This window comes from Delphinus delphis, chromosome 8 (genome assembly GCF_949987515.2).
Source record: "Delphinus delphis chromosome 8, mDelDel1.2, whole genome shotgun sequence".
Taxonomy (NCBI): Eukaryota; Metazoa; Chordata; class Mammalia; order Artiodactyla; family Delphinidae; genus Delphinus; species Delphinus delphis.
In genome coordinates this window covers 62,347,597-62,373,256 of record NC_082690.1, presented here as the reverse complement: position 1 = coordinate 62,373,256, position 25,660 = coordinate 62,347,597, and the positions used below count along the sequence as shown (strand labels likewise).

The 25,660-nt window shown below is 52.9% G+C and overlaps 1 protein-coding gene across 3 annotated transcripts; it reads left to right on the top strand.

Annotated features, from left to right (window-relative positions):
* Positions 1–354: 354 nt before the first annotated feature.
* On the top strand, positions 355–25,176 carry TRIM3 (tripartite motif containing 3). 3 transcript variants are annotated; one of them, XM_060018418.1, is made up of 12 exons: positions 355–504; positions 8,869–9,034; positions 14,506–14,737; positions 14,962–15,113; positions 15,341–15,521; positions 15,803–16,535; positions 16,641–16,744; positions 22,467–22,634; positions 22,824–22,992; positions 23,247–23,317; positions 24,341–24,481; positions 24,604–25,176. In XM_060018418.1, exons 2-12 carry the CDS (start codon positions 8,904–8,906, stop codon positions 24,754–24,756), a joined length of 2,235 nt encoding a protein of 744 aa, XP_059874401.1. In that variant the 5' UTR covers positions 355–504; positions 8,869–8,903; the 3' UTR covers positions 24,757–25,176. The 3 variants fall into 3 exon arrangements, with proteins under 3 accessions (XP_059874401.1, XP_059874399.1, XP_059874400.1); XM_060018416.1 differs by lacking the exon at positions 355–504 and adding an exon at positions 691–840; XM_060018417.1 differs by lacking the exon at positions 355–504 and adding an exon at positions 928–1,046.
* Positions 25,177–25,660: the final 484 nt, after the last annotated feature.

Sequence of the window (25,660 nt, the reverse complement as noted above, 5' to 3'; positions counted from 1 at the left end):
ATGATTCTGAGAATTGCTCTGGTCTTTGGAGGGTGGAAGGGAGTCGCTGGATGGTCTGAACCATAATTTCCTCGCGAGGGGGCTCCTGAGAGAGAGCCAGGCACCTTGAGCCAAGTTAAGTCCCCCATCTTTCTACCCCGTCAGCCCCTTCTCCCCAGAGCTCTGCGTACTGCCCTTCTACCCTGGGGCTCGTCCGCCGCCCAGAGATCAGTGCCGAGGCACAGGCGATCCCTGTCTCCCCCTGCTCAGCAGAGACCACAGTAGCATAGTCCGTAGGAGCCCCCCCAGGAAAGCCTGGAAGGGCACCTCCAGAAGACAGCCCTTACCGGCTCCCAGAGTCCGAACACCCTGCTGTCCAGCTGCCTTTTCGTGACGGAGCGTCCGCCCAGTCCCTGAGACCCACTGCGCTGCCCTTTCCTGGAGCCGTCGGGAGCCAGAGGCGGCTGGCGGGGATCGAGGATCCGGGATCCGGGATCCTGCTCAAGGGTTCCCCAGCCCGACAGGGTAGGCAGCTCCTGCAGGAGCTTCGGGAGAGTTGGAGGAGCGGTGCGGGTGGGGTTGGGGCGGGCGGGGCCTCCGTGGCGGCGGGCGGGGCGTGGGTGGGTCTTCGGTCTCCGAGCCGCCCCCTCCCCCGGCTGGTCCGCAGCCCCGCCCCGGCCCCTCCCTCCGGCCTGTGCGGCGGGTCCGGCGGCGGCGCCGGCGCGGGGACAGGCGGAGGCGCGGGACGTGGGGCGGCGCCGCGGGCAGAGCCGGGCGGACGGGCGCTGGCAGCAGCAGCGCCGCGGGCCCTTCGGAGTGGCCGCAGTCCGGGTCTTGGCCCTCCCATCCTGCCTCGCCGCGGTGAGTGCGACGGGCGGCCCCCAGGGGTGCGTTTGTATCCCTGTCTGCCCAGGTCCCGGTCTGGGTGCGAGCGGCGGTGTGTCTGTCCGAGTGTCTGTGGGTGAGGGCATAGATGCTTTTCAAAAGCTGTGCCTGTCTCTGTCCACGTGAGGCGTGTCCCTGTCCGTGAGAGCAGTGGGGGGATTCTTCGGGCTGTGGCTGCTCACGTGAGGTCCATGTTTGAGGGGGGAGGCGCGGGTGGATGGGTGATGCTTCCTTGGAGGAGCGCGGGGTTTGGGAGCTTGTGTATGTTGGCGGAGGGTGTCGAACGCTGCGGCCGAGGATGGTGGGGGGTGGGGGAGCGGGTGGGGCTGCTGAGTGGGACTCTGGAATCTTGTGGCCCAGCTTGTCCGAGGGTTCCTTTCTCCCTGGTGCAGACACTTCCACCCTTTGCTACCCCCTCCCTCCTCGGGCACCTAGAGGCCCACCAGCGGGCATAGAGGACACCCTTTCCTCCTCTAGCACTGGCCTCTGGACAGGAAGCCGCATCCGGAGGCTGTTTCTTGTAGGAAAGGACCCTTCTGTTTCCCCTGCAGCCTGGGCCCCGCCTGGAGGACCCCAGGCTCCTCCCTGGTTCTGGCCTCCTCCCTTCTGGACTTGGCTTCAGATCGTGGGCTGCAAACCTGCAGGGACAGATGGTTGCAGGTTGGAGGGGCAGGCTGCACCCCAGGGAGGTCAGTCCACTAAAGGCCAGCCCTGGGCTTGTTCCTGGTGTGTGGGTCTCCGATGTGGAAAGCAAAAACCCAGGACTGGCCCCTGTAGGAAGATGAGATCTGGTAGGTTGGAGCAGGTGCAGAGGTCCTTTTCACAGGTCTCTCCCTGCCTGTCTGTCCACCTCATCAGTGCCCATTCATCCCCTAAGCAGGGTTCTGACTTGCTGCAGAATTGGAATCAGAGCTGCAGGCCTGACAGGTGCCCTGCTTCTCTTGGGTTGCATGCCTCCAGTGACAGAGCACTTACCACTTCCGCTATGGGAAAGCTTCTTTATGATAAGTGGAGGTCGTTTTCCTTGGAACTTCGTTCACTTGTCTTGTTATTGCCTTTGATTTTGCCTCTCTGTCTGGTGAGAGGATACTGCAGTGATTTAAACATGGCTCTCTTATCACCAACATATACTGAGCACCCTCTGTGTGCCAGGTGCTGCCTCAGCCACTTAGGGGACAATGGCATTCTTGCTGAGAGAAGAGCTTGAGCAAAGGCCCATAGTTGATATAGTACAGCCTGTGTTCAGAAAAATGGAGCAAAACCATTTTGCTAGGCTAGGGTAGGGGGTGCCCAGGGGGAGTGTCATGGGTGCCCTAAACTCAGCAAACATTTATTTTGGAAGGGAGGTAGGGACAACTACAGCCACTCTCTAACACACCTAGCCTTCCTGTGGAAACCAGCAATCATACTCAAGGTAGTACAAGATTGGATTTAATCATGGGCGCATATTACAGTCTGTAGGGACCTTTGGCTGGACAGGAAACCTTGGGAATCTCAGATTTGGGGAAGAAAAAGATACCCTCCCCCAATTTGCAAGTAAGGGGATGGAGTAGTCCAGAGTCTTACCTTGCATTGGTGAAATTAGTGAGAGTCAGGACTAACTCCTGGATCTCCTGACTTTTAACCTAGACACATTTTAGGAGCAGAAGCAAGGATAATAGTCATACCTTATATCTGAAAGTTGAAAGAAGAGGAGGAATTGAAAAGACTCCCAGGATTCTGGCTGATGTGGCTAGGTGGATGGTGGTGGCTTTTACTGAGATGAGAGACGCAGCAAGATGAGTAGGTTAGGGGAAAATGAATTCAGTTTTAGACTAGTCTCTAGCATCATCCCTGTACAGATGTCCAAGGTACAGCGGGATATACAGGTGTGGGTTCAAGAAGTTTTCTGCACAGGAGGTAAGGCTTTGGGAGTCATTAGCAAGCGGATGGTAACTGAAACCATGGGAGATGGTGAGATTTTCCAGACAGAGTATGAAAGTGAGGGGAGAAGAGGCCCTAGAACAAAGCCCTGAGGAGCTAGACATATAAGGAATGGACAGTGAAGGAGCAGCCAGAGAGGCAAGTGGAGACTTCGCATCGAGTGGGTTGTGATAGCATCAAGTACGGCCTCTGCCCTTTTGAGTCTTGCTCTCTTGCCCACCTGGTCTGTGTTTCTTAATTTTTCATGCTTCTGTTCCATTACTCACTGTTTTCCCAGTGTACCTATCAAACTCCTATTTGTCCCCCAAGAGCGGGCTCATATATGCCTTCCTCTGCAAGTCTTCTTTATTCTCCACCACCTTCAGAGTTGGGTACTTCCTCCTCTTTGCTGCCATAGCAGTTTGAATATGTCAATATCATGAGGCTTATCACATGGTAGTTGTATATTTCCATGTCTGTTTCCCACACTAGTCTGAGAACTTGTGAAGGACAGGGAGTGTGTCTGTTTCAGCATGGTGTCTCCAGTAACCACTTTAAGGGCCTTGTGCAGAGGGCCCAGGAAGTTTGATTGTTTGATAGGTTTATCAGCTCATTGAATGGTTCATTCACCTACTTACTCAGTCTGGCAGTAGTGGGTGGGAGAGTTGGTACTGCAGATTTCATCATTTTCCTTCCCTGCCAATCTTATTGCAAGGATTCCTTGGCTTTGAGGACTTCACCTCCTCCAAGGCTTCATCTGTTTCAAAGAAAACCCAAAGACTGTAGCCTGCAGTCATTTGTCATTTTACTGAAGCCTAAAATGATCAAATACACTTGGAGGCTAGTGACCAGGAGTGAGTCATTTTCAGAAGCAAGTGAGCCTAACTGGCCTCTTGCATCCACTTTTTAACAATGCCTCGGTCACCTACCTTCACTCACAGCTGTGTCAGTCATGTATACTGGGACTCTCCTGAGGTTGTACGAGGAAGTCATGGAGGAAATTAGATGCTGTTTGAGAATTTGGAGAAACTGAAAAGCCTTGAAACACATCCTTTGCAGATGTCAAAGATCAGGTGGAATCAGCACTGGCTGTCCTCATTTGCTCACAATCAACTTCCTCTTCAGCCCCCTGGATCTGGCTTCCTTTCCTCCAGCCCTTAGAAACCACACTCCCTGAGGTTAATACCAGCTTCTTTTGGGCTTTAGATCATGGGAACTGTTTGCAGCATTTCACAATGAAGCTTGTTCTCTTACTCGTGAAGCTCTCTTCTCCCTTGGCTTTCATATCTCTTTCCTGATTCTCCTGCCTCTCTGGCCACACCTTTTCAATTTCTTTTCAGGCTTTTTTTTTTTTTTAAATGTTGAGCCTTCTTTTAATTTATTTATTTTTATTTTTGGCTGTGTTGGGTCTTCGTTTCTGTGCGAGGGCTTTCTCTAGTTGTGGCAAGCGGGGGCCACTCTTCATCACGGTGCGTGGGCCTCTCACTATCGCGGCCTCTCTTGTTGCGGAGCACAGGCTCCAGACATGCAGGCTCAGTAGTTGTGGCTCACGGGCCTAGTTGCTCTGCAGCGTGTGGGATCTTCCCAGACCAGGGCTCGAACCCGAGTCCCCTGCATTAGCAGGCAGATTCTCAAGCACTGCACCACCAGGGAAGCCCTCTTTTCAGGCTTTGCTTTCTGGGCCTGTCCCTTAAATGTTTAGGTTCATTGGGGCACAGTCACAGGCTCTTCTTTCTCATCTTGTGCCCTCTCTGGGTGATGTCATCCACTTCCATGCCTTCAGGTACCATCTCTACACCAACTCCCAAATCCATATCTCCAGGCCAGACCTCTTTCCTAGGCTCCAGCTTGTCTTTCCACCTGCCAGCTGGACCTCTCAAATGTCCCATAGGCACCTCAGATTCCTCTTACTAAACACTGAGCCTGTCACCCTCCCATCCAAACTGCTTGTCTTTCAGAGTTTTCAAGCCAGAAAACTAGGAATCATCTCTAATTCTTTCTTCTCCCTCTACTCTTCATATCTAACCAACTGGTCACCAAGTTCTATTGATTCCTCCCTATAAAATCCACTTCTGTCAACCTCCCCTTAGCGACTCCCCTAATCAAGGCCACCGTCATCTCTCCTCTACGATATCATGGCAGTCTCTTAACTTTCTGCTCATGATACCCCTCAACTGTTTCCCACTGTGCAGTCAAAAATTTACTCTTTTTGCTCTCTCACTCTATACTTAAACCCTCTTCACCTCCCCACCCTGCTCCTTTGCTCTTTGGATAAAGCCTTAATCCCCTAGCAGGGAAGGGTAAAGTCTCAACTCCTCGATAAGGCCAACAAAGATTTGTATGATCTAGCTCCTGCCTACCACTGCATCTCATTTCTTAGTCCTCCCCTGTCACAGTGTTTGATTCAGTCTCCTGATGCAGAAGGCACCATTCTCTCTTTAACTCTTACCCATCCTGGAGCTCTTGAATGGCCCTTTCTTCAGGAGGACTCTCTGGACCTCCAGCCTTCTGTACATCCTTCCCTCGCCCCAGACCTAGGTTAGGTGACTCTCAGCAATCTGTGCTTCCCTGTCATAGCCCTCACCATATTGCACTACATTAATTGATTTTTTAGATTGTGGAATCCATGAAGGCTGAGCTGTGAGTATTTATCTCTGTATCCCCAGGCCTAGCAGAGGTGTTGAATGAATGCTGAAAAAGGAAATGAAGTGCCTTTAGAACCTCAGTTAAAAGATGAGAAGGATAAGGGATGCAGAGATGGCAGTAGGCAGCCCGAGGAAAGAGGGTGAAATCTCAGCTCTGAGTTCAAGATCTTCCAAGTACCTGCTGTGATAAACAGTCTATTTAAACCATGGCCTGTAGGACCTCGGGGGCAGATCTCTGAGGAGCAGCGAGATGGGAGAGGTGGGAGTAAAAGCCCAGGAGGGGAAGGGAGTCTTGGTGATTTAGGCAGGGGTGTGACCTCAGCGGCTGCATGCCCAGCACGTCTGGGTGGGGAACTGAAGCAGGAAGGGGAAGGGAGGGAGGAGCTGTCCGTGCTTGGATGTTGCCCAATCACCGCCCCTGTGTGACAGGCTGGGAGAGCCCCTTGGGCTTGGAGAGAGGCGGAGCCTGACTTCCAGCTGCCCCAGAAGGGCCCAGTAGACCACTCCTACTCTTCCTCTCAGCCCTCCCCTTCGCCAAACAGAAGCTTCAGCTTGGCTCCGGCCTCCTGCTCCCTCTGCCAACCCTCGGGCTGTCCTCCTCCTGCTATGTTGTTGTCTTTGTATTAAGTCTCCAGGTTCAGAACCCTGCACATCTGGAGAAAGAACCTCAGAATCCCATTGTCCACATTCAGGGATGCCCTTCCTATCCTATCCATGCCCACCCTCACATAAACATAAGGCACATGCAGCTGAGCCCCTCTCCTGCCCCTCCGCAAACCTGGAGAGAGCTCTGGACTCTGGACTGGCCCCACTGCATTCATTCTTCATTCACGCATTGTTTTTAGAGAGGGCCATGGTGCATCGAGTTGGGCACAGATAGTGGTGACCTGCTCCCAGTCACTGCCTGTTTTGAAGTAGTCTGGCTCTCTTTCTGCTTCCCTTCATGGCCAGATTTCTCTCCTGAATTGTCTACAACTGCTGTGTTAATTTCTTCATTTCCATTCATCTTTCCATCACTCTGACCTGACTTCTGCCCCTCCCATTCCACCACAGCCAAATCTGGTGGACGCTCTCCAGTCTTCATCTTACTTCACCGCTCCTTCTTTCTTGAATGCCCCTCCTCCCCTGACTTCCTTGACCCCACACATTCTTGGTCTTTCTCCCATCTCTCTGAGTTCTCCTTCGCTCTTCACTCTCTATCCCTAGATGGTCCCATCCATTATCATTGCCTTGTGTCATTAATATGCCAATGCTTCCAAGTCAAAAACCAGCCCAGACCTCTCCCTGGAGCTCCTATATTCTATTTCTTACTTGACATCTCTACCTGGGTATCACACAGGCACCTCTCAGACGTCTCATGGTTAAAATGGAATGGCCCAAATCAGCTCCTTAGCTTTCACTGTCTCTAGGCATAGCCCAGCATCCTCAGGGGAGAAACTTGGGAGGCCTTATTGTCATTCCTTTCCCCTCCCACATCCAGTCCATCGTGGTGTCCTTTTGACTCAACCTCATGGTTATTTCTCAAATCAGTCCACTTTTTTGCATATAGCTCTGCTAATACCCAACATCAGCCTACCTGAAGAACTGGGGTAGCCTCCCAAGCGGTCTCCCTGCTTCCACCCTGGCTCCTCTTCAATCCTCATAGCTGCCAGTGTAGCTTTTTAATTTATTTTTATTTTTTGTAAATTGCATCATTTCCCTCCCAATTTGGGATAGAACCCAGATTCTTAACATCAAGGTCCTTTGTGATCTCATTCCAGCCTACCTTCCCAAACTCCCCTGTGGCCTTTTATTCCCTTTGCTCTGACCACATGAACCCTTTCGGGTTCTCAGTGAGTTTCTGCCTAAGGACTTTCCTTCATGCTGTTCCTTCAGCCTAGAATGATTTCCCTCCCTCACTCTCTGATGCCCACACCCTCATCCCTACTATTTTCCTTCTAGCCCTCAAAGCTCTACTTAAAAGTTACCTGCTTGGAAAGGCCTTCCCCAATCACCCAATCAAAAAAGCATTCTTTCTCATAGCATCCTTTTCTTCTGTATAACACTCCCCTCTCCCAATCTGTAATTATATATTTATTCATGTATTTACTTTTCACTACCTCCCCACCACAAGGACAGTGACCATATCTGTTCTGTTTATCACTCTATCCCTAGCACCTGTACGAAGTAGGCACTTAATAAATATTTGTTGAATTACTGAATTAATTCAATAAATATAGACCAATCCTTATGTCAGGCTCTGTGCTAAGTGCTAGGAATAAAAAAGAAAGAAAATATAATGCCTCTCCTCAAGAACTCTGGAAAAAGCAGAAAAATAACAAGAAAATTACAGTATAGTGTATAAGGGCCAGGATGGAGGAAAGACAAGGTGCAGAGTGACATAAAGGTGGAGCACCTCACCAGACTTCAGGAAATCAGGGAAGGCCTTCTGGAGGAGGTGTCATTTACGTGCAGACCTGAAAGATAAGCAAGAGTTAGCCAGATGAAGTGGGGGTGAGCAGAGGATCTCAGGCAGAGGGAACAGAATGTGTGACTGCCCAGAAGCAAAAGAGAACAAGGAGTTTTCCAGGAACTGAAAAGAAAGAAACCAGTGTGACTACTCATAGAATCCTGAGACGTGAGGTGGTAGAGGGAGGTATGGGCCAAAGCTAAGCTTTGTTGGCCAATTTAAGGAGTTTGGACTTTGTCCTCTGGACAATGGAGAACCATTGAAAGAATTTAAACAGGGAGTTAGTGATAAGGTGGAATGTGTGTTCAGAAGCCTCCTTCTGGCTGTGAGGGAGAGGGATGAGAAGGCATAGGCGAGGAGAAGGACACCAGTTAGGAGGCTGTTGCTGTATCGCTGGAGAGAATTGGTGGCACCTGAATTGGGGTGGTATCTGTGCAATTGGAGAAAAGGGGATAAGGTATTTGGGAGGCAGAATCCACGAGACCTGGATACTGATTGGATGTGGAAAAGAATGTGATCCCGGGCAGTTGTGCTGGGAGGTGGGTCAGAGCATAGATAGAAGGGCTGCAGGTGGTCAGAGGAGAGACACTCCATCAGGAAAGTCTCCCGGGGGAGGGTTTGGGGGAGGCAGAGGAGATGAAGGCTGGGTGTGTCAGTGAAGGGCATCCCCGTACCACACACTTGACATACACTAGCGCAAATTCTCAAAACAACCATTTGAGGTAGGGATTATTATTTCCATAACTGCAAATTAGGAAACTGAGGCTCAGAGAGGGTATATGAATTGTGCAAGGTCACATAGCTGGCAAGAGGCTGAGCTGGGTTTAAATCAATCTAACCTGACGCCTGTGCTTTTAACCAGAGCAGCAGGCCCGGAGGATACTCAGTCCATGTTCTTCACCCTGCTCGGTCCCTGGCAGAGAAGAGATGGGGCTAGTGCTCTGTGGGGGATCAGGTGGGGAGAGGGTTTGCTGGCTTCCCTGGCGCTGACCGTCTTTCCGTACACAGGCTGGTGTGAGTGGCAGGTGCCATCCGCGGGCACCATGGCGAAGAGGGAGGACAGCCCTGGCCCAGAGGTCCAGCCAATGGACAAGCAGTTCCTGGTGTGCAGCATCTGCCTGGATCGGTACCGGTGCCCCAAGGTTCTGCCCTGCCTGCACACCTTCTGTGAGAGGTGAGGGTGTGTGTACCGGGGAGGGATGAGGACCTCGCAGGCCCCCCGGGGAAGGGAGTGGCATGTGTAAACCTGTAAGAGGTGAGGGAGGTGTGTGCACACATGGAGGGGAGGAGATGGACCCCAGCCTACAGGAGGTAAGGGTTCGGTGCAAGAACCTGTGAGAGGACCAGAGGTTCCTAACACTGGGCTGTGGCCCCTGCCCAGAACAGGGCCTCCTCTGCCCCTGCCCAAACCCCAAGGCAGCCTTCGACACCACCAGAGAAATCAGGCAGAGCTGAGACTCTCAACCAGCTCTGGCACCAGAACTTTCTGACCAGTGGGAGGATGTTCAAAACTACGTCTGTCCTCCCTGCCTGTCCTCACTGTTGTCCTGAGGCACTGAATGAAAGGCAACCCCTCCCAGCCTCTGGGCTTCTATCTATTATTCATTCACTTAACAAATATTTATTTATCGAGCAACTACTATGTGCCAGACCTGTCCCAGGCACTGGGCAAGCAGTGATAAGCAAAAACAGATATGATCCTTGCTCTTAAGGAGCTTACAGTATAGTGAAGGAGAAAGATAGTAATCAAATCATCTTACAGTCAGACTACAGATAAATGTAGTCCGTGCCACCTCCGTCAGACACCCTCCCAACGACGCCCTGCATCTTGCCATCACCCAGAATAACACCACTTCTTCTGTGGTTACAGACTCCAGTATCCCACTCTTGGCTTCCATTACCCCACTCTCACTACACCAGCTTTGACTGGATGTAGATGTCCAATGCCCTTGACTGCTCCGTCTTCTCCCAGCCACCATCTCCTTCCTGGTCTCCCTTCCTTTCCTACCCATCCTGAATCCCATGGTGGACCATAGGCCTCTACAATTCCCACACGCCTTTTTCCTTTTCTAAACCCACGTGGCAGAAGCTCAGTCCTGGATCTGAGCTGTAATTGGAAAGCTCCATACCTTCTCCTATACCCAGATCACTGAGCACTCTTGGAGAAAATCAGTGCCAGAGAAATTATAACAACAGCTACCGTGTATTGACTGCTTACTGTTTGCCAGGGACTGGCTAAGTGATTTACACATATTGATTTACTTGATCCTCACAACAGATACTTTATTATCCCCATTTTAGAGAGGAGGAAACTAGGGTTCAGAGTCATTAAGTAATTAAGAGATATTTCTGAGGCTCCGCAGCAAGTAAATAGTCAAGGTCTGAATCCAGGTTTAACTGCAGAGCCTTCTCTCTTAATACTACTCATTCATTTATCCCTTGGTCCCTGCTCTCAAAGACTTATGCTCTAGTGGGAGGTGACAGACAGGCAAGCAAATAATCAAACAGGAGAGTCACAGCTTGGGCTAAGTGTTTTCCAGGAAATAAACAGGGAGTAAGTGCGGGCGGTTGGGCCAGGGGCTAGTCTACGTAGAGTCATCAGGGAAGGCTTCCCCGAGGAGGTGACATTTGACCTGAGACCTGAGGATGAGAAGGAAACAGACATGTACAGATTGTTCCAGGCAACAGGATTATCTTCGCGCTGTTCCATGCAAAGGCCTTAAGAAAGGAGTGAGTGGGGCATGTTCAGAGACCAGGGGAGAAGCCAGCGTGACTGAGTGAGGAGGAAAGTGGGATGAAGTGAGGTCCAAAAGAGTCAGAACAGTTCATGGGGGAGCTTGGCAGTTTTAGGAAAGTTTTGGATTTTGTTCTATATGCAGTGGGAAACCACCGGAGGATTTTTTTTTTTAGCAGAGAAGTAATGTGACATAAATTAGACTTTTGTTTTTTGGCCGCGCCGCATGGCTTATGGGATTTTAGCTCCCCATCCAGGGATCGAACCCGAGCCCTCGGCAGTGAGAGCACGGAGTCCTAACAACTGGACTGCCAGGGAATTCCATAAATTAGATTTTTTTTAAAGCTCATTCTGGTTGTCGTTTGGAGAGTGGACTCTAGAGAAGCAACAGTGGAAACAGGAAGCCAGTTAGGAAGCAGTCGTAAGCCAGGTATGTGCGACACGCAGGACGGAGATCTTGATGAGTTCAAAGGTATTCAGGGTAAACTCCAGATTCAGCAAAGCTGGGGAGAGAATTACAGGGGAGCTGAGTAGAATGGTTGAAATGCAGATTTCGTAGTTGATGCCGTGATGGGTGATGAGACATAGGTAGTGCTGGGAGCATGGGAGTGGATAGCTGAGGTGAACTGGAGGAAAAGATCACGGGGGGAGGGGCTGAGAGGAAGCTTAGGAACTAAGAAATCTTGATGGTGGGTGGGTCACCCTGTGGATGTCAGAGCCACTGAGAATGATGGCAGGAGTGTGTGTGTGTTGGGATGGGACGGAGGGTAACAGAAGAGAGTGAGCCAGAAGAAAGACTTCGGCCAATGGGGAAGCAACCATTGAGTCAGTGGAGACAACGTCAGGGAGGGGTGTTGTAGACAGGCCTGAGCTTCCAAGGAGCTGGAGGAGAAGAATTTAGAAATGTTCCAGTTGGGGGCGGGGAGGACTCAACCCCACCTTCTGGTCCTGAGGAATGTGGAGTATGAGACAAAAAACACTCTCAACTCGAGAAGACTGAAGGGGAATCTAGGTCACAAATAAGTTAATATTTGTGAAGCACTTAGCATTGTGCCTGGCACACAGTGTTTGTTAAATAAAGAAAAATTAATTAATTCAGATCAAGAAGTGTAGAGAACGTTAAGAGAAGAGATTGAGGATATGGGAAACTTTGCAACAGGTAAATCTTCCCTCCACAAATTTGTGGTCTCCAAACACAGCCGCCGTCAGTCTGTTTCTAGTAAGATTCCTCTCCCGCTCCGTTCAGTGACTGATCCCAGCCTCCCTGTCCCCCTGGATTCCCACCACCACCCCACTCCTTCGCTTTCAGCAGCTGACCTTGCCGGAGGCAAGTTGGGCATCCTCTCTCTAATTTTGCCCCCTGTGCTCAAGTGCATCTACCTCATTTTCCCCTCCCTCCATCCAGAGGATGGGGTCCACTCCTTCTCTTCAAGCCAGCCTGAGCCACTCTCCCATCCCCAGACCTCGTCCCATGTCTTCTAGTGTCTTCCCTCCCTCCTTCTCTACTGGCTCCTCAACTTAGAAACGTGCTCAAGCCTCCCGTTACCAACAGATAAGAACCCTCCTTTGTCCCTCTGTCCCTCCCAGCTGCCATCTAACCCATCAACCTACTTTTTACTCAAACTTCCAACCTCCCATTCACTCTTCAACTGGCAAGAGTCAAGCCTTCCTTCCTCTACCCCTCCCTCCACTCACTGTTTTCCTTACAGACAAAAGTACTCTTACAGTTGCCAGTTTCCATGGGCATTTTCCAGTCCTTAGCTTCCCTGACTCCTCAGCTGCTTTTGACACGGATGACCACTCATTCCCTGCTTCTGAAATTGCACTACTCACTTTGCTGCCCTGACACTCTCTCTCCTCCTACCTCTCTGCCCGTTCCTCTTTGCTCTCCTCTTTCAGTATTTGCTGGGTGCTCTGTCCTGCTCTTGGCACTGTAATCCCCTTCTTGGTGATCATATCGTCTCCCATGGCTACATCTAAATGTTGATGGCCTCCCTGTCTTTATCTCTAACCTGCCTTCTCCCCAGCTGTCTACCGATCCCCTCTGTCTGGATGTCCCACCGTTACAGTAAACTCAACCGGGGCAAGGCTGCACTTCCCTGTAAACCAGTCCTCTTTCTGTGTTTCTCATCGTGGTGAATGTCACTCAGTCATCTAAGCTAGGAATCTGGGAGTCAACTGAGACTCATCTCTCACTCCCCATATCTAATCAGACAACACTGCCCACTGGCTGCACTTCTTAAATACTTCTCAAATTTGGTCCACCTCAGTCTGCATTGCTGTTGCCTAAATGCAGGGCTTCCTCACCTCTTGCCTGGACTATTACAAGAGCACCTTGGTTAAGCACGTGCTTCGCCTCGGATCTGGCTCTCGTGCTTACTAGCTTTGTGACTTTGGGCCACTTACCCTTTCTGAGTCCATTAGCAAACACCAAGTGCAAAGCACAGCCTGCCGCATCGTGCTTAATAAATGGTAGCTGGATGCTGAGGAGGACGGTGCTCCTGCCCCTTGTCTGCTGTCTCATCATGTTCACATTCACCCTCCACACAGAGGCAGATGAAATGGAAACCTGGCTGTACCATGCTCCTGCAGCTCGCTCGTGCTGTTGAGATAACGTCTAAGCTCCTTGACGTGACCCAGGAGCCCTCCATGAACTGGCCCACGCCTCTCTCTCCACACTTCCCTTACCATTCCTTGCCTTGGGCGTCCTCTCCAGCCACCTTGAACTGCTTATAATTCCCTACTCATACATGCTGTTTCTGGCCACCTTCTGTATCTGGAACACCCTTCCTCCTCTCCCTGCACCTTTCTTGGTCAGACTAACAATTATTTATTGGGCTTCCCCGGTGGCACAGTGGTTGAGAGTCCGCCTGCCGATGCAGGGGACACAGGTTCGTGCCCCGGTCCAGGAAGATCCCACATGCCGCGGAGCGGCTGGGCCCGTGAGCCATGGCCGCTGAGCCTGCGCGTCCGGAACCTGTGCTCCGCAACGGGAGGGGCCACAACAGTGAGAGGCCCGCATACCGCAAAAAAAAAACAAACAAAAACAAAAACAAAAAACAATTATTTGTCCAGGAAGATTTTGCTTACGTCACCTCCTCTTCAGCCTTTTCTGGCTACCCTCTCTACTACCAGAGGCCCCTTCTGTGTTCCTTATATTAATGACAGGTAATACTAATAGCTATAATTAGTATTATAATAGTATTGTAATACTACAATATATCATACTTTCTGAGTCAGGCATGTCAGCACTTTACATTTAATTCTCCACACCTTGTGAAGCCTGTACTGTCTCCGTCTTACCAAGGAGAGATCCTTGGCTCATAAAAGTTAAGTAACTTGTCAGGGGTCATACAGTATAATAGTTGACTGACCTGGGAATTGAACCCAGGCAGCCTAGCTCCAGGACCCATGCCTTTAATCATCACACTGTTTACTTCTACAAACTCTAATTTTGTTACTTTTTTTCTCTACAAACGGGGAGTATTTTAGAGGTAGGCACTGTGCTTTATCTTTGTATCCCCAGAGCTTGGCATAAATTTGGCAAGAGCAGGTAGTCAGTAAATGTTTAATGAGTTAATGGTGCGGGGGTAGGTAGTCACACATTTTCTGTGAGAAGGGTTTGTAAACACCTGTGAAAGGTGAACTTGTGTCTGTGCACACCGTGAGGAATGCGTGTATGTCTGATCCTCTGAGAGACGTCAGGGATGTGTTGCCACTCAGTTGTGAGAGGTGAGGCCTTTTACCCCTGCTGTTAGGACAAGATGCGTGTGCTGGCCAGAGAGGTTTCTAAACGAATGTGACAGCACAGCTGTGAGCACAAGGACTGGCGCCCATGGCAGGTGACAGGACGGGTGCACTGACACCGCCCTGCCGCTTCATCCCTTTGACTCCCCCTCCTCCCCGGCCAGATGCCTCCAGAACTACATCCCTGCCCAGAGCCTGACGCTGTCCTGTCCAGTGTGTCGGCAGACGTCCATCCTCCCTGAGCAGGGCGTCTCTGCGCTGCAGAACAACTTCTTCATCAGCAGCCTCATGGAGGCCATGCAGCAGGCACCTGATGGGGCCCACGACCCCGAGGACCCCCACCCCCTCAGCGCAGTGGCTGGCCGCCCCCTCTCCTGCCCCAACCATGAAGGCAAGGTGGGCCCAAGCAGGCCCAGTGAGGCCAGGACTTGGGGTGGAGGGGGAGGAGAGGTCGGGGGAGGGGCCGAGTGGCTGCGGGTCAGAGGGTATTCTAAGTGGTCCAGGTAGCGGGGGTGCACCTGGAAGGTGAGAGGCAAGGAAGGCAGGTGGGGTGGGGGAGGGCAGGGGACAGAGAAGCGTGGTGTCTAGTCGTTGCCTGATGGGAGTCCTTGCGCCGCCAGACGATGGAGTTTTACTGTGAGGCCTGTGAGACGGCCATGTGCGGCGAGTGCCGCGCCGGCGAGCATCGGGAGCACGGCACCGTGCTGCTGCGCGACGTGGTGGAGCAGCACAAGGCGGCCCTGCAGCGCCAGCTCGAGGCGGTGCGCGGCCGGTAGGCGCCCGGCGGGAGCCCGGGCTGGTGGGGCCGTCTGGGATGGTGTCTCAGCGGGGGCAGAGGAGGGACCTTCGGGAGGGTGGAGATAAAATTCTCAGGGAGGGTAGGGGGGGGTCTCAGGGAGCGGAAATCCTGGAGGGCGGCAGTAGGGTCTCCAGGGAGAAGGGACAGTTTCTTGAGGGCATCCTCAAGCAGCCCTGGTATGAGCTGTTTCCCCTCCCCAGACTACCACAGCTGTCCGCTGCCATCGCCTTAGTGGGGGGCATCAACCAGCAGCTGCAGGAGCGCAAGGCAGAGGCCCTGGCCCAGATCAGCGCGGCCTTCGAGGACCTGGAGCAAGCGCTGCAGCAGCGCAAGCAGGCCCTGGTCAGCGACCTGGAGGCCATTTGTGGAGCCAAGCAGAAGGTGTGTCCGCTCACCCTTTCCCACCACCGCCCATCATGAGATGTCCTGTCGCCTCCACGCGTCCCCTGCTCCCCACATGCGCGCACCCCTTCCCCTAGTCTATACTTGCCCCCTTCTGGCGTGGCCAGTAGGTACTGCGGGCATCTGTGTCCCTCGTCCACACTCACCCTCTTGTATTCCCTTCATGCCATAGTACAAGTTCATCAGGGATCACAGAGACACCCCCCTCACCTTCCCCTCCACAAGCCTGCTTACCCAACCCTCCCCTGACCCCTCCTCAGGTTTTGCAGACCCAGTTAGACACACTGCGCCAGGGGCAGGAACACATCGGCAGTAGCTGCAGCTTCGCTGAGCAGGCACTGCGCCTGGGCTCGGCCCCGGAGGTGTTGCTCGTGCGCAAACACATGCGAGAGCGGCTGGCGGCGTTGGCAGCACAGGCCTTCCCGGAGCGGCCCCACGAGAACGCGCAGCTGGAACTGGTCCTCGAGGTCGATGGGCTGCGGCGATCGGTGCTCAATCTGGGTGCGCTGCTCACTACGAGCGCCACTGCACACGAGACGGTGGCCACTGGCGAGGGCCTGCGCCAGGCGCTGGTGGGCCAGCCCGCCTCTCTCACTGTCACTACCAAAGACAAGGATGGGCGGCTGGTGCGCACAGGCAGCGCCGAGCTGCGCGCGGAGATCACAGGCCCCGACGGCACACGCCTGCCGGTGCCCGTGGTGGACCACAAGAACGGCACGTACGAGCTGGTGTACACGGCGCGCTCCGAAGGCGAGCTGCTCCTCTCGGTGCTGCTCTATGGACAGCCGGTGCGCGGCAGCCCCTTCCGCGTGAGGGCCCTGCGTCCTGGGGACCTGCCACCTTCCCCGGACGATGTCAAGCGCCGCGTCAAGTCCCCTGGAGGCCCGGGCAGCCACGTGCGCCAGAAGGCGGTGCGTAGGCCCAGCTCCATGTACAGCACCGGCGGCAAACGGAAGGACAACCCCATTGAGGATGAGCTCGTCTTCCGCGTTGGTACAGAGAGCCTTGGGCGGAGGCAGAGGGGGGATGAGGCGGGGCCAGAGACTCAAAATGACCTCAGTGTGAATTTTTTGCTTCCATCCCGTTTCTTCCCCACAGGCAGTCGTGGAAGGGAGAAGGGTGAATTCACCAATTTACAGGGTGTGTCCGCAGCCAGCAGCGGCCGCATAGTGGTAGCAGACAGCAACAACCAATGTATCCAGGTAAGCTCTCCCCTAACACCAAAATAGAAGTTCTCAAGCTACAGCCTAGTAAAACAACAACAAAACAAAAACAAAACAAAGAAACAAAAACCCAACAAAGTATACAGGTCGCCTCCTGAAGGGTGAAACCCTACAGATAGTACCTTTACTTGAAGAGCCATGAATCACAGCACCACCCCTCCCCCACTCACTCGCCATCCGTTCCACAAGGGCCACAGCAGTAACCAGCACCTTCACAGTTAGGCACTGGGGTTGACTGTGCTGGCGGCCTCTACCTCCCAGGCTGTGGCTCAGGCCAGACCAGCTCCTGGACCCCAAAGATCCGGCTCATTGTTCCCTCCCCTCTGCCTCCACCTGAGTCCCTGGCTGGCTCACTTTCTGCCCACCACAGTGGTCAGGATGCAGGCTGACTTCTTATGCCGCCTTCTTATGTCCGCCGGACTGACTTCTTATGCCGGACTTCTTAAGACCGCCTTCTTATGCCAAGGATGCTTTTTGGCACAAAAGTGCAGCTCCGCACTATCTTCCAACATGCCTGTGTGGACCCAGAATGCGTGTCGTCTGTGCCCGTCTCTGCAAACGTCCAGTTGACTAGACAGTCAAACGGGGATAACTTGTGAAAAGGGGTGCCTTCCAGTGGCTAGACTATAGCGCATCCTCATAGGTGGTCCTGCCTCTGGCCCTCCCAGCGCCTCACACACCTGAGTAAAGCATCTGCCACTTGAATGGACGTAGCCTCTGCTGCACTCTGAGCTCCATAAAGCCAGAAAATGCGGCTTTCTCTTTTCCTTGTAGTGAGCCTACGAACAGGCAGAGCCAGTGACGGCCACCAGTATGGTAGGCGCAGCAGAGCAGTTCACAGCTCAGGCTCTGAAACCAGACACCTGGGCTTGGATCCTAGCGCTGCCACTTACTGACAAGTCATGTGACCTCCCTGAGCTTAGGTTAACTCATGTGTAAAATTAGGAAAAGAATACCTCAGAGGGTTGCTGGGAGCATTGAATGACATCATGTACTGAGCCTGGCACCAAGTGAACCTTCTGACTCTTAGCTGTTGTTGAAAATACCATTGTCCAGGTGGGGACAAAAGCCAGGAGGTGGGAAGGTGCTATAGGGCGTTGTTCAGGGAACTGGAAGGGTCCCAGAGTGGCTGGAGGGAGATTGCTATCAGAAGTGGAGTAGCTGAGGTCACGCTGTAAATGGCTTTGGAGAGGAAGCTGTGGAATTTTGATTTTATTCTGTACAGGATTGTTTCTAACTACTGTAAGCTTTCAGTTCTTGGAAACGTTTTGTCAGGTAGTAAAACTTTTCCCTGAAGATCCTTACTTCCCATCTGTACATTTAAACTTCTTCCTGACCCTCTGCCTGAGTACCCCCGTCACAGATGCAGCTCTGTCAAAGGCCTGTCACCTCAGCATCAGCTCCTCCTGGCCCTTGCTTTCCACCTAGCCGACTGAAAGAGCCAGGAACTCTTCCATGGCTATATTCCCAAGCCTGTCTAGCCCGCCTTTATTCCCACCTTGTTCCTAAGAGCAGAGGAAAGGAGAAGCTCAGGTCCACGCAGGGAGGCGTTTGGGTCTAGGCTGGATGGTGAGAAGTGGAGGGGTTTGGATGGGTAGGGGTGGCGCTGAGGCCCTGCTCCGTCGCAGCCTCCACCCTCCAGCTCCATTCTGCCTTCTTATGCCAAGGATGCTTTTTGGCACAAAAGTTGAGGTTTGGGAAACTTCCCCTGGGGTGCACACACACGGGTACTCATATCCCCGGAAAGACGTGCCACTTGGTCTCCCTCACGAGGGCCTGTGTCTGTCTGTTGTTTCAGGGTGGGGACTTAAGAGGGAGGGCCTAGTGCAGCCCCTCCCCCTCCAAACACTTCCTTCTACTACCTCAGTCCTCCTTGCCCCTGCTGCCACCCATGCAGCAACCTCATAGCTGCTAGGAGCCTGGCTCTCGATTCCAAAGCTGAGGTTCTCTCACTCTGGGGTCCTCAGGTCTGCTATGGGCCAGGCTCCCAGATGCACTGTGACTCCCCCTCAGTTCATGAGGATTGGGGCTCTCGTGAACTTCTCCACAGGACCCGGCTGTGGTGGCAGCTGAGGCAAATCCTCTCCTTGTGCTGAATCAGCATCAGCTGACAGAAAAGAAGAAACATTTTGTGATTCTGAATGAAGAATTTGATTTGGATATATTACATCCTTGTGTAATGGTCTGAGTCCAGAAATTTTATCAGCTCTTCTGTGAAAACAGCCTCATTTCCTTCAGGCAGAATGCTAATCACACTCTCCTCCAAGCTCCCTCAGCCTTTTGCCATATAGCACTTTTCATTCTCTGCCAGAATCACTGGTTTGTTCGTTTTATTTTGTTTTGGCCTCTCCCCCAAGTAGACTCAGATCCTGAAGTTGCTTACTGCTACCGTGGCAAAAGAGAGAGATGTTAAGGATCACATTAGGGCACTGGCAGATTCTAGAGATAAGGAAGCGAATATGGCAGGTTTTGACGAGCCATCAGATATCCAGGGAGAGGGAGGGATCAAGAATCGCCGGGCTTGGTGACCTGAGTAGACAGTGTTGCCATTTGGGAGCGGGCCTGGGAATAAGTTGATGAATTCACTTTTGCCTGCGGTGGGTTTGAGATAGCTGTGCGGCATCCAAGGGGAGGTGTGCGATTCTGGTCTGGGAGGGAGCTGACGGATTTATTCATTTGTTGAATGTCTGCTGTGTGCCAGTTGCTATTCCAGTGCTGCAAATGCAGCAGCGAACAAAACAGACACAGTCCCTGTCCCACCTGGGGCTTACGTCCTTACATGGGGGACAAGGATACTTAGCGGTTATTTAGTGACAGGAGTGACAGTCGTTATGAAAAGAGCTAAAAAGCATATATCACGGAGACTTAACTTTATGTGTGTGTATTGATTTAGGAGATGGAGTTGTTCATTAAAACCTTCTCTGGGGCTTCCCCAGTGGCGCAGTGGTTGAGGGTCCACCTGCCGATGCAGGGGACACGGGTTCGTGCCCCGGTCCGGGAAGATCCCACGTGCCGCGGAGCGGCTGGGCCCGTGAGCCATGGCTGCTGAGCCTGCGCGTCCGGAGCCTGTGCTCCACAATGGGAGAGGCCACAGCAGTGAGAGGCCCACGTACCACAAAAAAAAAACAAAACACAAAACCTTCTCTGAAGAAGTGACCTGGAAATTCTGAGAACTGGAGGATGAATAGGAGTTGGCCAGGTGTAATGGGTGGGATAGGTTAGGATAGGTTGGGAAGAGGAAGACCCCCTAAAGCCTCAGTGTTGAGCTAGAAACTAAGCTGCTCGGAGTGGAGGAGGCAGACACATTGCCTCACTACCCAGCTGGTGGTACCTTTTCGTCCCTCTCACAGCACCTCTTTAGCCCGTGGCGCCTACCTTCTCCAAGTGCTGTCCAACCACAGGGGACCAGGGCAGAAGTCAGGGGCATTTCTGATCAGCCAGGGAAGGGCATGATGGGAGGTCCACATCAGGAGGAAGTGATGTCCATTGGTGAGACCAGTTCAAACAGCCCTGCGGGCCTAAGAAATAGAGATGATGCAGGGGCGGGGGGCTCAGTCCACGCAGGAGGGAGAACATCTGGATCAAAGAACAAGGCCAAGGCCCATGACTTGAGCCTCCAAGGCTGCTCCTGGCTCTGATTTATCTTGTGTCCCTAGAGTTATAACAAAGCAATGTGTGAGCCTTATGCAGTGAGTGATGTTGTGGCTGTGAAGGAGAAGCAAGAAGGCTTAGCTATAGAGGAGAGGAGCATTAAAATCGTAGGTGCTTTTAGGATGGTGAGACCTGAGCATGTTGCTAAGGTGAAAGAAGTACAAGAGGGTGAGAGGTTGAAAGGTCTCCTCTGTCTAGATTACCTTATCAGCCTCATAGCCTGGACGGGCTAATCCATGTCCATTCCCCCACCCTCACCTACCCCTTTCTTGTTTGCTCCTAAGTCCTGTGGAGTCTTCCTCCCGTATGTCTCTCGATCCATCTACTTCCCTCCAGGAAGTGCCCTGGTCCAAGCCATCATCAGTTGTCACCTGGACCACTGCAGCACCTCTGCCTGGCCGGCCAGCTTCCAGTCTCGACTCCTCCCTGCAGCCAGAGTGCTCTTTCTGAAAAAGCTCCCATGTGCTTTTTCCAGCACCACCAAGCAGTTCTCCAGTTCTCAGTGGACACTGACCAGGGATCCTTTAAATTCAACTCAATTCCGACATGATCTACCTGGAGATGGCATCACATCCCACAGGTTGAAGGCTCAGTCCCATGAGACTGCCCCTACTTCAGATGCTAATCGAAAGTTCAGTTTGTCGCCTGTAGTCTGACCAACCAGCTATAAAGTGGAAGTTCCCACAACCCACTCCTGTGTTCAATTAATTAGCTAGAGCAGCTCACAGAACTCAGACAAACATTTAATTACGTTTATCAGTTTACTGTAACAGATATTATAAAAGATACAGATGAACAGCCAGGTAAGAGATACATAGGGTGAGGTCTGGAAGAGTCCCTAGTATAAGGAGTTTTGGTTCCTGTGGAACTGGGGTACACACCCTCCTGGCACCAACCTGGAAGCTCATCATATCTTCTTGTTCAAGAATTTTTATAAAGCTTAATCTGTGCTCCCCACCCCTTCTCCTTCCCAGAGGTTGGTGGGTAGAGCTGAAAGTTCCGACCCTTTAATCAGATGGTCTTTCTGGTGACCAGCCCCATCCTGAAGCAATCTAGCCCCCCCACCCCCACCCAAGTCGCCTCATTAGCATAAACTCAAAAGAGACTCCTTATGAATGACAAAAGACACTTACTGATCAGGAAATTTTAAGGGTTTGAGGAGCTCTGTGCCAGGCACTGGGGACAAAGGCCGAATATATTTCTTTTTTTTTTTCCCCCAAATTTATTTACTTGTTTATTTTTGGCTGCCTTGGGTTCGTTGCTGCGCGTGGGCTTTCTCTATTTGCGGCAGCGGGGGTTACTCTTTGTTGTGGTGCACGGGCTTCTCATTGTGGTGGCTTCTCTTGTGGAGCAGGGGCTCTAGGTGCGCGGGCTTCAGTAGTTGTGACACACGGGCTTAGTTGCTCCGCGGCAGGTAGGATCTCACCGGACCAGGGCTCGAACCTGTGTCCCCTGTGTTGGCGGGCAGATTCTCAACCACTGTGCCACCAGGGAAGTCCCTCAAATATATTTCTTATTATATTACAAAGTCAGATCTCCTCTTGTCACTTTCCTGCTCAGAAATTTTCAGTGAATTCTCATCATACCCAGAATAAAACCTTACTCCTTCTGTTCTTCACGGGAGTGCCCACTGCCCTCCATCCACACTAGGCAAGTAGGGCCCATACTGAGTTCAAGCAGCGCCCCTATTGGACTCTGTGCCTTCTGCGTACTGCTGACTCTGCTTAAACACCTTTCTTCCTCCTTCTTTACTCGCCAACTTTGGTTCAGCTCTTGGCGTCCTTATTAGGCTTTTAGCTCAGATTGCCCCTGCTCCTGGACCACCTCTCACCCCTTTCACATTCTCACAGTCCCATTCACGCCTCTGCTGCCTGTCCCCTAAGGTCTGCGCTGGCAACGTCTGATTCTACCCACGGCAGGGTGTCAGAAAGTGCTTGTTGAGTGCTGAATGAATGGGGGTGGGTCTCCTCCCTCAGGGTCCTGCTCCCTCCCCTCTGTGACCACAGTCTCTCCCCCCCTGCCCCCTCCCTCCCTTGCTCCTCTGCTCCAGGTTTTCTCCAATGAAGGCCAGTTCAAGTTCCGCTTTGGGGTCCGAGGACGCTCGCCTGGGCAGCTGCAGCGTCCCACAGGTGTGGCCGTGGACACCAATGGAGACATTATCGTGGCAGACTATGACAACCGTTGGGTCAGCATCTTCTCCCCTGAGGGCAAGTTCAAGGTGAGAGGCCTGCTGTCTCTACTCTGCACCCTTGGTGGCCAGCTGAGATGACCATTCTAGTGCCTTCTGGTGGTCAGGGCCTGGACTGCTCGATCCATCCTCAGCCTGAGGTTCTGCTTTGGTGCCAGGCTGGGTCTACTCTCCCCACGGGGCGGGATAAAGCCCCTAACGGATATCCCCTTCCTCCAGACCAAGCTTGGAGCTGGCCGCCTCATGGGCCCCAAGGGAGTGGCTGTAGACCGGAACGGGCATATCATTGTGGTCGACAACAAGTCCTGCTGCGTCTTTACCTTCCAGCCCAATGGCAAGCTGGTTGGCCGTTTTGGGGGCCGCGGGGCCACCGACCGCCACTTTGCAGGTATTGGGAAAGAACTTAGAGACCTAGTCTCTGATACCCCAGTCCCAGAGAACTCCCCTGGATGTCCCAGCTCTACAGACCCCCTCCTCCTATATTTTGACCCTAGGGGACCCCGTCCCTTCACTATACCCTAGCACCATCATCCCAGAGACCCCACCCCTCTCCTCACACCACAGCTTTGTCATCCCAGATGTTCTCCCCCATCCCACTCAGTATCCTGGCTTACTGCCAGAGAGCCCACTTTGTATTTTCAGGGCCCCATTTTGTGGCTGTGAACAACAAGAATGAGATTGTAGTGACGGATTTCCATAACCATTCAGTGAAGGTCAGTGTTCTCCCTCCCTCTATGACCACAGTTCCATCATCCTTTCCTCTTGCACAAGACTCCTCTCTCCCTCACCTACCTCCCTTTTCTCCCCCTTGAGATCATTCATTTGAACAATTAACATTTATGGCGTGGCCGCGTTGTCCCAGGCACTATGCTAGAAGCTGGGAATACAGTGATGAATAAAGCAAATACATTCCCTATCTTATTGGTTATGGTCTAGTGGGGAAGAGAAGAAAGTACCAGGATATTACAGTGTGATGTGATGCATTCTGTGCTAGGAGAGTGCAGGGAAACTGAGTGAGGTGGGGGGGGGGGGGTAGCAGGAGCATTTGATTCAGGTGGAACTAAGCACAGGTGGGAACTCACCAGAAGGTAGGGGGACAGGAGAAGCCAAGGAGGTGGGAACTCATACCATGTAGTCAAGAAACTACAAGTAGTTCAGATGAGGTTTGAAGCAGGGAGTGGCGCCAGGTGAGAATGAGGCTTGCTCATTCCCTCAAGGGGCTTGCTCTCTTCCTAAGAGCTATGGGGAGTCACTGAATGATTGCAGGCAGGAGGGTGATGCAGTCCTGTGTGTCTTAGAAAGATCGCTCTGGCTGAGGCGAGACTAGAGGCAGGAAGATCAGGCTTCTACAGTAATCTAGCTGAGGACCATTGCAGTGGCAATGTATGCATAGGGTACAGATTTGCGATACAATCAGCGGGTTGTGGTAATTCATTGGCCGTCGAACAGAGGAGAAGGTGGAGTCGAGAATGACTCATGGCTACCTGGGTGTTGCCAGTCACTGGGAAGGAGAAAGATGGGAAGGACTTTTCCAGGGAAGATAAGCTGCCCAAGGGACATCAGCTGGAGATGTCCAGTAGGCAGTGGCATGCATGGACGTGAAGCCTGGGAAGAAGAACTGGTTTATAGCTGCAGATCTGGGGGTCCTCAGCCCTGGGGCTTCACCCCATCCTCCTCCAAGGCCCCGCCTTCTGCCTGAGGCCGGGTCCCCAGTCCCCAGCCCTTTCCCCTGCCAGGTGTACAGTGCCGACGGAGAGTTCCTCTTCAAGTTCGGCTCCCACGGCGAGGGCAATGGGCAGTTCAATGCCCCCACGGGAGTAGCCGTGGACTCCAATGGAAACATCATCGTGGCTGACTGGGGCAACAGCCGCATCCAGGTGAGGAAGGCCCGGGGATGGCACCAGGGTGAGGTTTCCCGCTGGGCCCCAGGCACCCCCTCCCCAAATGCCACGCATCTGCCTGATCTCACGGCTCCCTCCAATCTCCGCTCGTCCCTCAGGTATTCGACAGCTCTGGCTCCTTCCTGTCCTATATCAACACATCTGCAGAGCCACTGTATGGCCCGCAGGGCCTGGCACTGACCTCGGATGGCCACGTGGTGGTGGCCGACGCGGGCAACCACTGCTTTAAGGCCTATCGCTACCTCCAGTAGCTGCACAGGACCTGCCTGGCTCTTGGAGGGACGGACATAGGGGTGATTGGACAAGATGGTCTGGCCAGGAGGTGGGCCAGACCTGGCAGCACTGAATGTGGGCTGCGGGCGCGGGTGCGCCCGGTGCCCTCCCTCTCCCCCCTCCCAACCCCACGGTTGCACTTTATTTATTCGGTTCTTGCTTTGGTGACTGGGTGGGCCTGGACCATGGTCCCAAGGATGTGTGCAGAGCTTCACCCTCCCCTCCCCTCCTTACACATCACCCCATCCCTCGGTCTGCTCCCCACCCCCCCAGCCTGGGGCCAGAGCAGCCTCTTACTCCAGGGCAGAAGTCCCTCTGGTTGTCTCCCTACCAGCCCATACACACTGACAGAGACAGCAGTACCCACCCCTCACATTAAATAGATGTGTTCACCACGATGGTTTTGTTGCTTTCTTGTGGGCCGGGGCTGGGAGGGGAGGGGAGGGTGCAACTACCTCATGACGAAAAGGTGGGCAGGCAGCTGGGAAGGGGACCCCGATTCCCAAATGTGCCCTGATGTTTTGAAGCTTCAGGAGAGGAGAGCAGAGAGGGGGAACGCCTGGGGCTCAGCCACTTCTGAATGCCTGTCCCCAGACCCACGTCTCCTGCAGAAATAGTAAGTCCTTTGGCTATCTGCTCTGGGGCTGAGAAATGACCCTGGCCTAGAACACAGCCAGCAGCTGTAGGGAGAACAGTTGGAGGGATGACAGCAATCCTTGAAACACAGGCCTGGGTTAGGGACCTGGGGCGAGCCCAGGTGGAAGCTGGCTGTGGGAGGCTCCGTGGCCGATTTTAGAACTCAGTCCTGGAGGCTCGGAGCTCTGCTTCCCCCTCCTGCTGTTCATGCCAAGACTGCTGCCCTTTCCCCACAGAGGAACAAGG